We start from the raw sequence: 15,777 nt of genomic DNA, 5'->3' as shown, positions 1-15,777 counted from the left end.
AGACTAAAAGATAAATAAATCTTAAAGAAGGGGGAGTAGTGGGATATGAGGAAATAACCAAGGAAAAATTAAAATATACACTAATAATAAAACTTAAGAAAGAAACAGACATGCAGTAGAAAAGCATGTAGGATGTAGTTGATAAATTATAATAGAAGGAAACATTCCACGAAGGAAAAATATATCTAAAAACAAAGATGATGTGACTTACCAAATGAAAGTGTTGGCAGGTCGACAGACACACAAACGAATACAAACATACACACAAAATTCAAGCTTTCGCAACAAACTGTTGCCTCATCAGGAAAGAGGGAAGGAGAGGGAAAGACGAAAGGATGTGGGTTTTAAGGGAGAGGGTAAGGAGTCATTCCAGTCCCGGGAGCGGAAAGACTTACCTTAGGGAGAAAAAAGGACGGGTACACAATCGCGCACACACACACATATCCATCCACACATATCATTCAGTCCCGGGAGCGGAAAGACTTACCTTAGGGGGAAAAAAGGACGGGTACACAATCGCGCACACACACACATATCCATCCACACATATGTGTGGATGGATATGTGTGTGTGTGCGATTGTGTACCCGTCCCTTTTTCCCCCTAAGGTAAGTCTTTCCGCTCCCGGGACTGGAATGACTCCTTACCCTCTCCCTTAAAACCCACATCCTTTCGTCTTTCCCTCTCCTTCCCTCTTTCCTGATGAGGCAACAGTTTGTTGCGAAAGCTTGAATTTTGTGTGTATGTTTGTATTCGTTTGTGTGTCTGTCGACCTGCCAGCACTTTCATTTGGTAAGTCACATCATCTTTGTTTTTAGATGTAGTTGATAAATTTATTGATATGCAGATTTCCTAGTGGCGCTGTTACTAGGTGAATTAGAAATACACCAACAATATTTTGGAGGTTGTTCAGCAACACTGGTTTGTGGGAATGGCCACCGGAAGGTATTGACGTTTGCAGAATTGATGTGTAAGGCAGTGATTGCAGCGTATAGCAATGATTGTGGTATATATAACGTGGTATGTTGTCTGGTAATCGGCTATGTGTGGAGTTAATCATAAAAGTGTTTTTAGGCTGGTTTTTGTGTGGGTTAGGTCACTTTTGTTTCGGTGCACTTGACTGTAATACACAAAACATATGGGAGAGGCTGATATTGCTTTACTCACTGTATTCAAACATTGGACAAGATACACATGAGGTGTTAATGGTTCATCATGTGTATCATCATTTACAGGTATGGCGTCGCCAGAAGGCTGTGCAGATGTCTTAAAGTTACGGTAATAACTGTGGTACACTGGGGGGTATGAATTGCATCAAGGTCATTAAATCAGTCTTTTCATCACGCTAATAGTGTGTCCATCGGGATAGTATGTCCAGGGTCTCAATTACTTTCGACCCTCGTTTAGCAAAACTGACATCGGCAAACGGGATATCTGGATCATTGAAGTACTTATAAAACATGAAATGAGGAGAGGATGCTTTTTGCTGAAGCCACTGAATATGGAACCATTGCACCCTGGTATTTTGTGTCGACATTTTATGGTTACGTATGTTTCTTTCTAAACATACTGTGGACATGAAATCGTTCGTTGTAATCGGTATAGTGGTGAAAATTTGTTTTCGGTCAGTGATAATGACATTCATCCAGTCAGAGGGTGTGTGTATATGTGAAATTTCCTTGTTCTTCACGATGATACCAAAGTTCTGGTCACATGGTAGGTATGAATGCCCACTGACTAGGAATTTGTGGTGCATTACTTCCAGTGTGAAGTCTGTGTGGAGAACCATGAATTGACACAGTAAGGCCATTTTTATATTCCGATTTTCCCGCCAGATTGATCCGAGTACATAATCAGTCGCTTTGTTTGGATGTTATGTTTAATGTAATGCATGAGTCTCGATCCAATTCTTGCGGTCCTCGGGATGCTTTGCCCTCACTCCGTACATACATGGTAGCTTTCTTGGTACATAGGTCGTATATTCCAAGGCAGTATGTCCACAATTGCTGCTTGTAGTAACATATACCTGTTGTAAGTACCGGTGTCGGTAAAGTCCTCATCAAATCAAAGGCAATCACAGTCATATCGTTGTCCTGATGCCTCCCTTTTGCTGCATCGCAATGCGTTTCCATCGCACGCTCTGGGCCTTTTGTTGATCTTACTCTCTTTCACATTCCCATTTACCCTTCTCTTCTGCGGTGTCGACTGCAGCATGTTTGATGTTACAGAGGTCACATTTACGGCAGGAATCACTTACAAGGGGATGAAAGGACAGATCAAATCTTGTATTAATTATCTGACCAAACAGATAGTACGAGACCAGATCATTGTGCTCGAATTTATATAAATGGTATAACTTCCCCATGCTCAAGTCTGGTGACAAATACTTCTGATCCACTGTTTGATTCATTCGTGCGTAATGGCTCAGATATGCTGGAAACCGTTTTATGAAGCTCTCTACCATAACTGTCTTTGCTATTGGTGTTTTGTTCTTAGCAGGGCATGTGCCTCGCTTATTGATGAGTGGGGTCTGGTGCTGCACTTTGTGCGAAAGAACACGTGTAATCCTACTGTCTGATATCTGCAAAATGTTTGTAAAGAACGTTTTACACACTTTCACGTCCACGCCCTCCTCACTCTGGAAATGGTATAGGCGTGTTATTACTTGTCACGACTCTGTAGTACCATAGGAATATGTGAGTTCAGGACTACCTTCACCATAGCAAAAACGTATGCTGACTGGAAGTCGAAACTACCTAATGCATAGATAGAATGAGTCAAATAGATGTTGGTGGGGTTCAGGTGACAAATGTCGACCACATTCCTTCTGACACGTGCACGCTTAGAGTGTGGGACATTTCCTTGGCACTACATTTCCTTTCACATTAATGTATTCTTCCCCTTTCAATCGCTTTTCTTTTCGAATGTTCTGGGCCTCAGGTGTGCATTCCGGACCTGTTTTCTTCCTTGTTGCGGTACGATTACGGTGTCAGTACTATGATCCCCCTCCGATACGTCCATGGTTGATGTAGTGGGTGTGGTATCCTTCGATGTACCAGGTAGATTGGGTTCTGCTGTCATCATGCATAACTCATCTGCTGTACCACTTGCATGCTGGCTGAATCGGCCAGGTGCACGTTCCACGTCTGAGGCATCGGTAATAGTGTCTGATCCTAATAGGTCTGAAATGGAAATGTTCCTTATCTGCACCAGTGTCCACGTCAAATCATATGAGTCCAACAAGGAAACATAACACCATCCTTACCTTGCAATGCAGCTTCGACATTGTTACCAGGGCTGCTCCATGTCGTTTTGTAGTACACACACACACACACACACACACACACACACACACACACACAAGCACACACACGCACTAATGACCGTTCAGCAGTGTGTCGACCACAATACTGTGAGTCTATACTGTAGCTGCGTCCTCCGTCAGCCGTCACATGCTGTATGATGTACGGTACGCTGTCCCACGGGCCTGCTCGCTGTGCATACATGGCCATTATTGCGCCCCATTTCGTATGACACTGCACGGTGCATAAGCAAAATCTGACACTGTCACATTGTACCTAGTGTCTGAATACATGTTCGGTAATTGTAAGATCTAATGATAGGGCATAAAGTGATGTTCTGTGTGAATATCTCATTTTTTTCAAAAATGTGTGTTAGGCCACTATTGTGCTGGTAGCCTCATTTATATTTGTATCTGTATTCCCTTGAAAATATCTTCACAACCAGTGTGAATATTGACAGTATGCACTGTGTGTCTTATATGGAAACAAACTTGTTTTGTTCACTTATGCAATTTTCTGTTGACAGCTATAATGTCCACTTTATTCTTTGCTTTCATGTTTGCATTCAGTATGGTTTCGTTCTGTACCTTGTTTGTTGTGCCTGAAAGTTGTTGTATTACCCTTTGATTGTGTTTTACCATTTGTTGATTGCATATTACAAGTTTTTTTTTCTCCTCTTATGAAAGAATTTTCACAGAAACAGAAGTAATTAGGATAACAAAGTGAATACATTCTAATTACATTATTACCTTGTAATAAACCGCCAGAGATCTTGGGTTCTTTATAGCAAAATACTCAGAAAATATATCTGAAATTTTGTCAGATTCACCTTGTATATTATAGCACTCACAATGTTTAACATAATTTTATGTAAACCTTTCATTCAATTTAAATCTTTAGTTAACATTCGTATATTGGTCCTACAACTTAATACTCTAGGGATGTTGAAGAAATTTCAGTAGTTGATTGAACCATAAAAGGTGACTGCATGTCCTTTCATAGATTTTACCTGTATGAAATATGAGTTACTCTTCATGTAATTGTAATGTTACTGTTTTGTGATTCTTTTCCAGAAAGAAGCGGTGTTTTACATCTCATTATCAGAACCTGTAATTATGAGAAGCTGTGGTGAAACAATTAGCTGTACTGACTTAAAATGTAGAGAGGCCTGGTCAGAAAAACCAAAGGAAGGAGCAAGTAGGAGTGATGTGGAAATACCTATGACAGACATGACTATTGGTAATGAACACTCTGTTTATTCATTTATTTATTTTAGAGGTACATGTTTATATGGCCATCCTTTCTCAAATATTACTGCGTAGACTCACAACTTTGTAAGTAACGAACAAAACATCAGGGTAGGCAAACACCAACTTTCAGCTGAATGTATTGAGTGGATGGGTGAGGGGAGCAGCTTCCTTTTTCACCATTCTTGTAATTTCTGTGTAATAATAATAATAATAATAATAATAATAAAATAATAATAATAATAACAATAATAACATAATTACAAGTTATATGATTGTATTCTGTCACTTCCACAGAATTTTTAAATAACATTTTTCCATTCGATGTTTGTTGTTGTTATGGATAATTAGTAGATTGGAGTGAGTAGTATATATAATTGACTATTTTATAGAATAATTCGAGACTAACCTAATATGGTTCCATATAATGTATAAGCATGAAGTGATCTTAATGTGAAACATGTTGGTTGTTTAAAAGATGGAGAACAATGTTCAGATGAATTCTACTGGTTTGGTTATAGTTGAAGCATGACAGTATTTCTTTAAGTATTTTGCAAATTTTTCTGCAGTATGTAAACATCTAGCTACGCATCATATTATTTGACACATTTTTATGACACTGAATGAAGGGGAGTTTCTAGTTTACTGGCTTTAAATCTTAAAAGATCGTACTATATAGTTTTCCATACTTCATTTATTAATTATATAATTAGCTGGAGTTCGATGACTGTAGTTATGAATCACCATGGTGTGTAGTGAGTATCCCTAACTCACCCTTTTTCCTGTGAATTAAAACAGTAATGGTAGCTACTTTTTAATTTTATTGCTGTTGTCATCCATTGTTTCATGTTGCTTGAGACCTATTGTGCAACCTGCCATGTATTTTGTACTTATTCCACAGCCCTCTAACTGTCGTAGATTATAATGAAAGAACAGATACCCTGCCGTACTGTGGTCTACATCTACTAGTTTATTGTTTAATGATGACAGAATTGCTGCACTGGGAAAGAGTCAGAAAGGCCTGTTGGTTGGGCGTGACACGCCTTTTATTTTTTATAACCGACTAAGTAGATGTTCCTGCCAAAATCTGCTCAATTTCTGTAATGGCGATTCATTCAGCTTTTTATATTCTTTTAAAGTTTCAGTTCTACTATCAAATAAGCAGATAAGTGAGATAAGAAATGTAGGGTCTTGGTATCATATGTGTATCACATTTTCATCAGATACACTTTCTTTTGTTACACTTTAATGAAAGATTGCTGCAATTAGAGATTTATGATTTATTTAAATCCATGACCAGCTTTTGGCCTTGATGTGTAGGCCTTTTCTGAGTGGGTCTGAAACACTCATTGTAGATACTTAATACAATGGATTAAAAAAAATAATAATAATAATTGTGTCTGCCTGAGTTGCATACAGTGTGATGTAGTGGCTAGCTTTGCTGGCTGGTGTGCTGCTGGTTGCTAGTTCAAATCAGTTACAAGCAGTTATTGGTTATTCAGTATTTATCATTTCTCAAAAGTTCTTGAAATTTCTTACATTTGTAATGTTTTTATTTCATGGAATATTTGATGTTAGTGTAGGGAGTAACACTCTCTTTCCACAGAATTAAGTTCTGTTCTCATTGTACGTTTGTGTTCATAAAAACATGCTTTCAGTGCTAAGTGTTGTACTTCACTGATGACCATGCTTTTAGATTTTGATTGGATTGTGGTTATGTGACATTGCAGAATGAAATTTTCACTCTGCAGCGGAGTGTGTGCTGATATGAAACTTCCTGGCAGATTAAAACTGTGTGCTGGACCGAGTCTTGAACTCGGGACTTTAGCCTTTAGTGGGCAAGTGCTCTAGCACTTGCCCGCGGGCATGCAGTTTTAATCTGCCAGGAAGTTTCATGATGTGACCTTGTTTGGTGGATATGTTGGGTACTTCAAAATATCATCATCATTTTGGCTTCAGAGAGGCAACAAAAATGCCTTTGTCTACACGGACAGGAACTGGAATACAAACAGTACTTTGTTCCCAGGTTCAGTATATTGAGGACACTATTGAGATTCCAAAACGGCAGAAAGTCAGCTACACATCAGGCAGCCATCATTGTTTCTCGAGATGCTGGTCAGCATCCAGTGAAATGGCTGAAAAGATTTGGCCAATTTGTGAAATACAGTAGGTGTGATGACAAGATGTACTTGGTAAATGGATATTTTTACTTGCGAGGCAAAGCCCAGCTGTGATTTGAGAACAGTGAAGAGCAGCATGGTAGCTGCGACAAATTTCAGGCTAAACTGAAGGAAAGATTTGTTAACAGTCAGCAAAGTCGTTTTACCAGAAGAAAGAACAATTAAAGAACAGAACCCAGTACCATGAGGAAATGACATAGTCTTAAATACATAATGTGTTGGCTTTCATCCCCATTGTGAATTCAAATGTAATAGAAGTTAACAGAAACTCACCCTTCGATAAAGGGGTCACAGAAGACATGTACCAAGCTCTTCTGGTAAAGTATGTCAAAACAACAGAGAAACTTAAGCAGTGTCGGTGTGTAGAGGAAATGTATGAGAATTGAGTCAGATGTAAGAAGTAAGATTGACTCCCATATGTGGTCCCTGTGGGAGTTGCGGAAATCTATCGTGACCTAACCCCTCTCATATGCCAGGTGGTAAGAGAAGAGATACAGTATATGATGCCACATAGTAAACAAGAGAATGCAGCCACAATTGTCAACAGAGTCAGTAGGTAATAGATAATGTTTAAGAAGTAGTGTATCAATCTTTAGCACTAACCTCTGCCATCAGTCAAATGTGCTAGGAAGAATGGACTAGGCCGACTTGCAATTATGTCGCAACCATCAAACTACAACCTGGCAGGTACACCGGACTCCTCGTCTGGATGATAAAGAACAAAATGCCCAGTGTGTTTCCACTGTGGATCCCTGTATTACTGCAGAGAAAGAAGACAAATGTTCAGTGACTACTACACCACCAGATGTCAACAATCACAATAATTCTATTCATGCCAGTCAACTGCAATCTTTGGGATGAAGCCTGTCGCTGTACTCTGGACGAGGTCACCCCCCCCAACATGTCATAGCCATTCCCTGTTGCTGTACAGAGGTACCAGCTGCTTAACTATCCCCCAAATTCAGGAAAATTAAGCAAGCCAAGCATCTGTGGAAGTGAACGGACGCAAATCCAAAATGTTGGATAATGTCATCATTGATGTCATCATTGACAGCCAACCTGTCTGGGCACTACCGTTTTTACTCGAATCTAAGCCGCACCTGAAAAATGAGACTCGATATCAAGGAAAAAAAATTTTCCCGAATCTAAGCCGCACCTGAAATTTGAGACTCGAAATTCAAGAGGAGAGAAAAGTTTTAGGCCGCACCTCCAAATCGAAACAAAGTTGGTCCATTTTAATATGAGACACAATTTAGGTTGAATGAATGACGATACAGCTACAGTAGTTTGGTTCGAGTCGTAAGCTTAGCAGTTAAGATTTACCAGGTAGCCATTGTTATGCGTCAGGCGCTCCGCCCGTATTTATACGGGTACCCTTCCTTTTTCATGTGCTTCGTCTGTTTTGAATTGATTGCTTATTTTTCTTTGATCTGATAAGTGCCATTTTCTTTGTTATAGGTGTTTACATCACTCTAAGCTGAAAATGCATTACTGTACTGTGTCATGCATTGTTTGTCGCATTCTGATAGTGCGTGTTTACGGCCTGTCGCCGCTCGCGGCATGGCTTGTTTTTGTGCACGCTACCGCCACTTACAATTAAAAAAAAAAACCCAGAGAGTGAGAGAGAGGGGGGGGGGGGGAATCGTCTCATTAGCGAAACAATGGCAAGAGACTGCTATTTGTTGTTACTTACACTGCTGCTTTCTTTGATAGTGATCAACAAGAATCAAATAATAGACTGTGTATGATAGAAGATGTTCTGAACGAGAGTTTAGCGAAAATTTTTCCCCGTTTGAAAATCTTTGCAGACGCCTCTTTAGTACATTACATTACATTCTGCACAGAAATTAGTCATCTTAGATTTAAAAATCTAGTCAATTGCCGTGCTTCATTTCTGACTGTATCATTATTAGCCATAAGATTAATACGAATATAAACTTGACAATAATACGAATATAAACATGACATGATATCTATATTCTTCCGCGTTTGCTGTTGTCTCACTCTAGTTTCGTAGTTTATTAGGCAGACAGGATTTAAATGAGATTGCAGCAAACACGAAAGAATACATCGCAGAATGTTTATATTCATATTATTCTTATGGTGAAGAGATAACTGCATGTGATTCACAATTCATAAAAGTTCCTATTAGCAATCATCTTTTCTCACAGATAGGAAAAATTTCAGAATGTAGAGTTGGCCATATTGACAAAAACCCCAAACAGTCTTGCCAGTCGGATTTTCGTAGTACATTGAAATGCTGCTACTTTGAAGATGAACAATACGGAATTTGTATTTACTTCGTTGGATAATGTATGAAAATGCAGTGGTCGAAACTCGGGCGGAGAAAAAAAAGCTCGTCTTCCACCTTCTTTTTTTAATTTACTTACTGACGCAAAGGTTTTGGCGCCAGTATTTTATCTTTGTGCCTGCAAAGCAAGCCTGTGTAGCGCTACATATATTCGACGGCAGAAATTATTTGTGGCGCCACCTACCAACATTTTTCAGAACTTCCGCTTACTTTGCACTCGATTCTAAGCCGCAGGCGGTTTTTTGGATTACAAAAAAACGGAAAAAAAGTGCGGCTTAGATTCGAGTAAATATGGTAGTTGACTGAGGGCCTTCATTTCTGATATGTCAAATGCTTCGCATTGTCAGCTAAAGAAGACTATGCTCTGTGATACAAAAGTGATTGTGCTGAAAGCCGCAAGTTTGAAATACATCCTGCCAACAGGACCCTGAATTGCAAGAATAATTACCAGTGTACAGAAAGAGCAGCTTTTCAGATTTATTGTTTTAACAAAATGTTATAATAATGTCATTCTTGGATGGAACTTTGTGCAGGCATCACCAGCTGTCGTAAACTGGAAGTTCTGGGCTCCAGTTCAGTCTGACAAAGCTATTGCATCAAGCACACATAACAAAGATTGCTCAGGGCAGTTGTCTGCTGTTGAAAACTTTACTCTGCTGTCATCAATAAGGCACATTCCAATCATCAGTCTGGATGATCAGTTAAATGAAACTTTTGTTGGTTTGAGAGTGCAATTGTCAAAGCAGCCCAACGCATCCCTAAAGATATGTGAATAGGAGCAACCAAACCAGTCAGAGAAGGGCAGCTTAGTTTTATTGATGGAGAAGCTACTATCAGACTGCCAATGGGATCTGGGTTGTCTGAGGAATAACGTCGTTGAGAGTTAACCACTCGTTGCCAGTTTTCGCATGCTTTCAGATCTGGGGTGGAGAGAAAACTGATGAAGTGGCCCACAGTAAAATACTGTATCGACACTAGGGATCATCCACCAGTTTGTATCGACACTAGGGATCATCCACTAGTTAGCCAGTGTTTGCATAGGGGGGGGGGGGGGGGTCATAGGTTGAACAACAGATAATCTGGGAGGAAGTGGTGAAGAAGCTGCAAGATGACATCAGTGAGCCTTCAGAGTGTTCTTGGTGCTCTCTTGTGGTCTTTGGGAAGAAGGATGGCACACGGCATTTCTGCATCAACCACTGATGTTTGAATAAAATTATAAAGAAAGATGCCCACCCATTGCCAAGCATTGATGTCACTCTAGACTGCTTGAAAGGGCCACAGTATTTCTTTCAACTATGGGGACACAGGTAAATCGAAACCGACCAGGAAAAACGACTGCCTTTATAACTGCTGATGGCCTCTGGGTTTGTAATTAACTGCCTTTTTGGATTGTGTAACTCGCAAGCCACCATCAGACTATGATGGTCAGCCGTCTTCGACACCTTAAGTCAGGGCTTCACAACATACGTGCTCGCGGAGCAAGCTGTGAGCAGCAAGGCGCGAGCACGGAGCAGCGCGAGCATGCTACCCCCACTACCGGACCAGAGGGGAGAGTGGGGAGAGTAACGTGGGGCACACAACAGCTGCCGCCAGTCAATGTAAATCTGCGGCCACCTGCAGGGATATCACTCATGAATTATTACTGTGAAAAATGAAACAAATAAAGGAGAATGTACACGTGCCACATAATTTTATTAGCTTAGTTTATGCCTCTACATTCGTATTAATTTGTGAACTGTTACACAATAAAAGGTGTCACTGAAGTGTGGGATTCTCTGTTATCTTGTACTTTTTGCCCTTTACAATTGCATCTATGTTCGGAGTAATTGTTCTTGTGCATCGTAGGTGCAGCGTGCAGTTTAAATTTCGATCAGACAATGAGTTTCTCAGGCGCGTCTTGTTACATTTCATTGCAGGGAACAGTTATTCACAAACATACATGGAACCGAACATTGATATTATTGTAGCCGCCAGTTTGTGCAAATGAGGAAATCTATCCTGAGGGAAGTGTCTGTAAAATTCCAAAATGTTTTTCTTGTTCTGAAATATGTCTCTGTATTCTCTGTCACACTGCAGGTCAATAATTTCTAGTTGCAGCTCAGGACGGAGCTCTTCAATATTCGCTGAATATGGAGCGGAGAACAGATCAGAATCACTGTCTAGTGCTGTCAGATCTTGAAAGCGTTGATCAAATTCTTCCTTAAGGGCGACTAAACTATGTGAATAATGTTCACAGTCTTTGTGAACATCTTGCATGGATGATAATTTAGGAAAATGAGCTAGATTTCCTGTTTCCAGCTGACTCACCCAAAGTGTCAATTTCATTTTAAAAGCTCGTATTCAATCTATGAAATGAAATGAGTAATTAGCAGATCTTTACCTTGTAGTGAAATGTTCAAAGCATTCACATGGCTAGTTAAATCTGCTAAGAATGCGAGATCACATTACCATGAAGGCTCTTTCAATTCAGGAACACACATGTTATTTATTTCCATGAACATATGTATCTCATCTAATAGGCAAAAATTCGATTTAATAATTCGCCACGACTAAGCCAGCGGACCTCGCTGTAATAAGGCAGGGTACCATACTGGCTTTCTACATCCTCAAGAAAGCTTTTAAATTGTCTGTGTTGTAGCCCATGCTTCCTTATATAATTGGTTGTACGAACAACAACACTCATCACGTTTTTTAGAGTGATACTCTTTGCACATAAGTTTTCTTGGTGGATCACACAGTGAACGCCCCTTATTTCATTCAGCACGGTCAGTTTTTGCATTTTCTCCTTCAACAGCGCAACGAAACCTAATTTTTTCCCTGTCATCGCTGGTGCACTGTCTGTAGACACTGAAACTAAAGAATTCCATGACAATCCTAAATTTTCAACACTACTTAAAATATCACCTCCGGTTGTAGTGTTCTTCATGGCTACTACATCGAGGAGCTCCTCCCTCACCTGAAGATCTCTATTAACACCTCTAATAAATATGGAAAGCTTGTGCTGTTCCAGTGATATCAACACTTTCGTCCAGAGCTAGAGAATACACCATAAAATCTTTATAGATATTTGCAAGCTGGCTCTGGACGTCTGCCATGTCCTGTATGCGACACATAATGGTCATGTCAGATAATGGCACAATCCGAAACTGTTCAGCTTGAGATGGACACAAATGTTCCGCTGCAACTACCAAACATCTTTTATTAAATCGCCATCAGTGAAGGGGCGCAGGGATTTTGCTAAAAACAAAGCAGTTTTGTAGCTCACTCTGAGAGCTGCCTCAGTTGATTTTTCTTCATCATCCAGATCTTCTTCGGATAGCTTCCTTTTAAGTTTAATAACTTCCTGTGCACGATCTGGTCCATCACATTTTCCACTTCCATAGTCTTTCGCGTGGTACGACATATAATGTTGATGCAAATTAAATTTCCTAAAAGAATTCAGCGTTTTGTGACATACTAAACATTTTGCAAAATCTTTTTTTTCTGTAAACGGATACAATTACTCCCAATGGGGGTTGAACTGCAAAAGCATGGTTGGGGTTACACAACGGCGACTTGACATGATTCTTAACCAGTGAAGTGACTGTTAGAGCTGATCATAGTACTTTCAACGTTACACAGTTGGCGCGAATTCAATAGGCACGCTGCGTTCCTATTCATACGTTCGTGCGCATTTCCCCTCCGTCCCCTCCCTCCCTACTCCGCGACCTTGCACCTGCTCGTGAGCACGTGCCTGAGCAGACGCGAGTACTCGTGCTCAAAACCGGCCAGTTGTTAAGCCCTGCCTTAAGTGGACAATGCGTCTTTGCTGTGTTGGTGTCATTGCCATTTTTTCAAAGACATTTGAAGAACTTCTAAACTGCTATACAACCATGTTGAAGTGCTTTCAAACTGCAGATCTGCACCTGATTCCAAAGAAGTGCCTCTTCATCACTCAAGAAATAAAAATCTTGGTGCACCTAGTGAATGGGAATGGAATCCTCCATAACCTAACAGACAGAAAATAAGAGCAGTCACAGAACAAACTCCTAGGCACACATGTGATGTGAGAAGTTTTCTTGTGATGTGTTCATACTATCTATGATTCATGATGGATTTCTATACCAAGGTAAGCACCCTGCAAGAACTACTGCAGGAACATGCCAATTTTTCGTGGAACAAGGCACGAGAGAGATTTTTCCTTGTCCTTAAGGAGGCACTAACAACCTCATCTGTCATAGCAGTGTATGACAAGAATGTTGAGGACTTCACACTGAAGCTAGTGGTTCAGGAATATGTGCAGTGCTAGTACATATTCAGGAAGGTCCTGAAAAGAATAGCTTATGGTTTCAGAGTACTCTCATAGTCAGAAAAAAACTACTGTAGAACCGAGAAGACTGATTTGAAGTTGTGTGAGCCATAAATAACAGCAAGCTCCAGCCTTATTTATATGGCAAACCATTCACCATTGTGATGTACCACCATTCTCCATGCTGGTTGACTATCCTGAATGTTCCATCAGGTCAGCTGCTGAGATGGGCATTGAGTATGACGGCACAGTGGTATATAAAAATAGACACAAAATACAAGGACGTCAACTGTCATCAAGAAATCTTTTGACAGAACACAGCAGTGTGATGCATGAAATCGGTCATCGCTGCATTAAATGATATAACTGCTGAACAGAGGGTAGATCCAGCAATGCTGAAATCCATTCACCTCGAAGAATAAGGAACTGACTTCATCATTCCAGCTCATCTATTCTGAAGTTTTTAAACAACACTCCAACGTCTGGTCGCCTGGGATTTGTGAACACACTGGAGTAATCAGACACAGGTATCATTGGACATGTTTCTACTGATCGATTAGATACTGTGTGAGCCACTGTAAGGAATGCCAGTGGTTGAAGAATGTGCAGCTGTTGCCTCTGGGGCATCTGGTACCAACTCCACCTGCAGCAGCACAGCTCTTTCTGCTCCACAGACGTGAGACCAAAATGACAATGGATACATTGTTCCTGTTTTAGCAGGATGGTACTCAGGATGATTACATGAAGCATCTCTCACCAGGACTGAAGAGGCGACACAGCTGTTACACATATGTGTTCTGGACATTCAGGAGAAAGAGCGAGAGCGCCATAACACCGAGCACTGGCCCTTGTTACACAGCGTGGGAGATGTGGTATGGATCTGTAAGACTCTGTGGACAGTGGGACTGTCATAAACTGTTGCTGAAAGGTTCCTGTTTTGCTGATTGGGCTCCACATTCGAAGTTGAGGATTATGATTCTTTGTCAAGAAGGCAGAAGCACTGTAATGTCGTCAGTGTACTTCATATGTAGTGTAGCCCTACTGCAGTCCTGAGGTGCAGATTGATGGTGGGGGCTCCTCCTTCAGGGAAACTGAAAACACGCTCGTCGATTGTGAAGCTTCGACACTCATAATAGAGAAGAGAATGTGACAATACAAGCAGATTATGAGGATCCACTAGCACAGCCATACAGAGGACTGTTGACAAGATTTGGATCCAGGGTGTTGTAGTTGGCTCTAATGAGAACATTAGAAAGGAAGTAGTGTAGTGAGCTGTGTTGCATGCAGCATGGTGTATTGGTTAGCATCACTAGCTGGTGTGTGCTGATCACCAGTTCAAACCTGACAACCAGGAATTATTTGTGAATTTCTTATTTTGTAATGTTCGTATAGTTTGCAGTATGTATTTGATGTTTGTATAAGCAGCAGCACTCTCCATCCAGGTGTTCAGTTTCGTTCTGGCTGTACTTTGATGTTCATAGTAAACATGCTTGCACTGCCAAGCATTGCACTTCATTGACAGCCCTTCTCATGGATTTGGACTTGTTGTTACAACATGACAATATTTTTCATAATAGGACTTGAAAAACGAAACTTACCTATGCACAGCATAACTTCAGTAAAATATGTGTATCTTACATGCTGCTGTTGTGAAGCAGCGCCAAATGTTTAAGAAAGTAAAAGTTGCCGGGATAAAAAAGTTGCTTAGTGATATAGTAAAAAAAAATCAACACTATGGAAGGAAGGCGTGTAGAGAAAATGGTAGAGATCTGTCCTGCAAGATAAAATGATGTAATCAATGCCAAAGTTTGCCTCGTCTTGCCTTTGTAAGTGACACACAGTTGGTACTTGACACAAAATTAAAGTCTCTGTAAATGGTTCCATTCGTCTTGCCTATTCCACGTATTGCCTAGGCAGTCTGGCCGAGTAGCAGAATCACATCCAGTATAGGAAATGAAATCCCCTAGAATGCATACACAATCCCCAAGATGAACTATCTGCACCACTTTGCTGTGACATTTGTAAAACTGAATCTTAAAGCTGGCAGCAGAGGTCAGTGTCAGAACTTCATCTGATAACCTGGTTTCCTTAAAAGCTGTTATAGGAATGTTAAGCCTGGCTGTTTCCAGGTTGATGGTGGCTATTTTGCACAATTTTGAACTTCCACAGGTGGCCAGGAAGCCTTGCTTCATAGTTCAGATGCTCTGTGTTAAAGTAAACTGCCGCTACCCGTGTTAATTCCCGATGGTTGCAGGTGGATGGAGTGTGCTCTCCATGGATGCTACTGTGCCCGGGACTCATTTTAGAAGCCAGTGAGCTTGCCTACAGCTTGTGCCACCCTCTAAGCCTTGCTGATTCGTTCGACGGGAGTGATAACATGCAACATGTGGAGTTAGGTCGTCTGCTTGCTTTTGCCACTGGTTTAGGTCGTCTGCTTGCTTTTGCCACTC

At 40.6% G+C, this 15,777-nt stretch overlaps 1 protein-coding gene across 1 annotated transcript in view; it reads left to right on the top strand.

Moving 5' to 3' along the window:
* LOC126176519 (baculoviral IAP repeat-containing protein 6) overlaps positions 1-15,777 on the top strand; it is a 329,968-nt gene that overhangs the window by 17,536 nt on the left and 296,655 nt on the right. The window contains exon 8 of the mRNA XM_049924030.1: positions 4,375-4,540. Within this exon, the coding sequence (XP_049779987.1) occupies positions 4,375-4,540 (166 nt within the window). The remainder of the gene's footprint in view (positions 1-4,374; positions 4,541-15,777) is intronic.

The sequence above is a fragment of the Schistocerca cancellata genome, chromosome 1 (genome assembly GCF_023864275.1).
Source record: "Schistocerca cancellata isolate TAMUIC-IGC-003103 chromosome 1, iqSchCanc2.1, whole genome shotgun sequence".
Taxonomy (NCBI): Eukaryota; Metazoa; Arthropoda; class Insecta; order Orthoptera; family Acrididae; genus Schistocerca; species Schistocerca cancellata.
The sequence above is the reverse complement of the archived record's forward strand: the minus strand, read 5'-3'. Positions and strand labels throughout refer to the sequence as shown.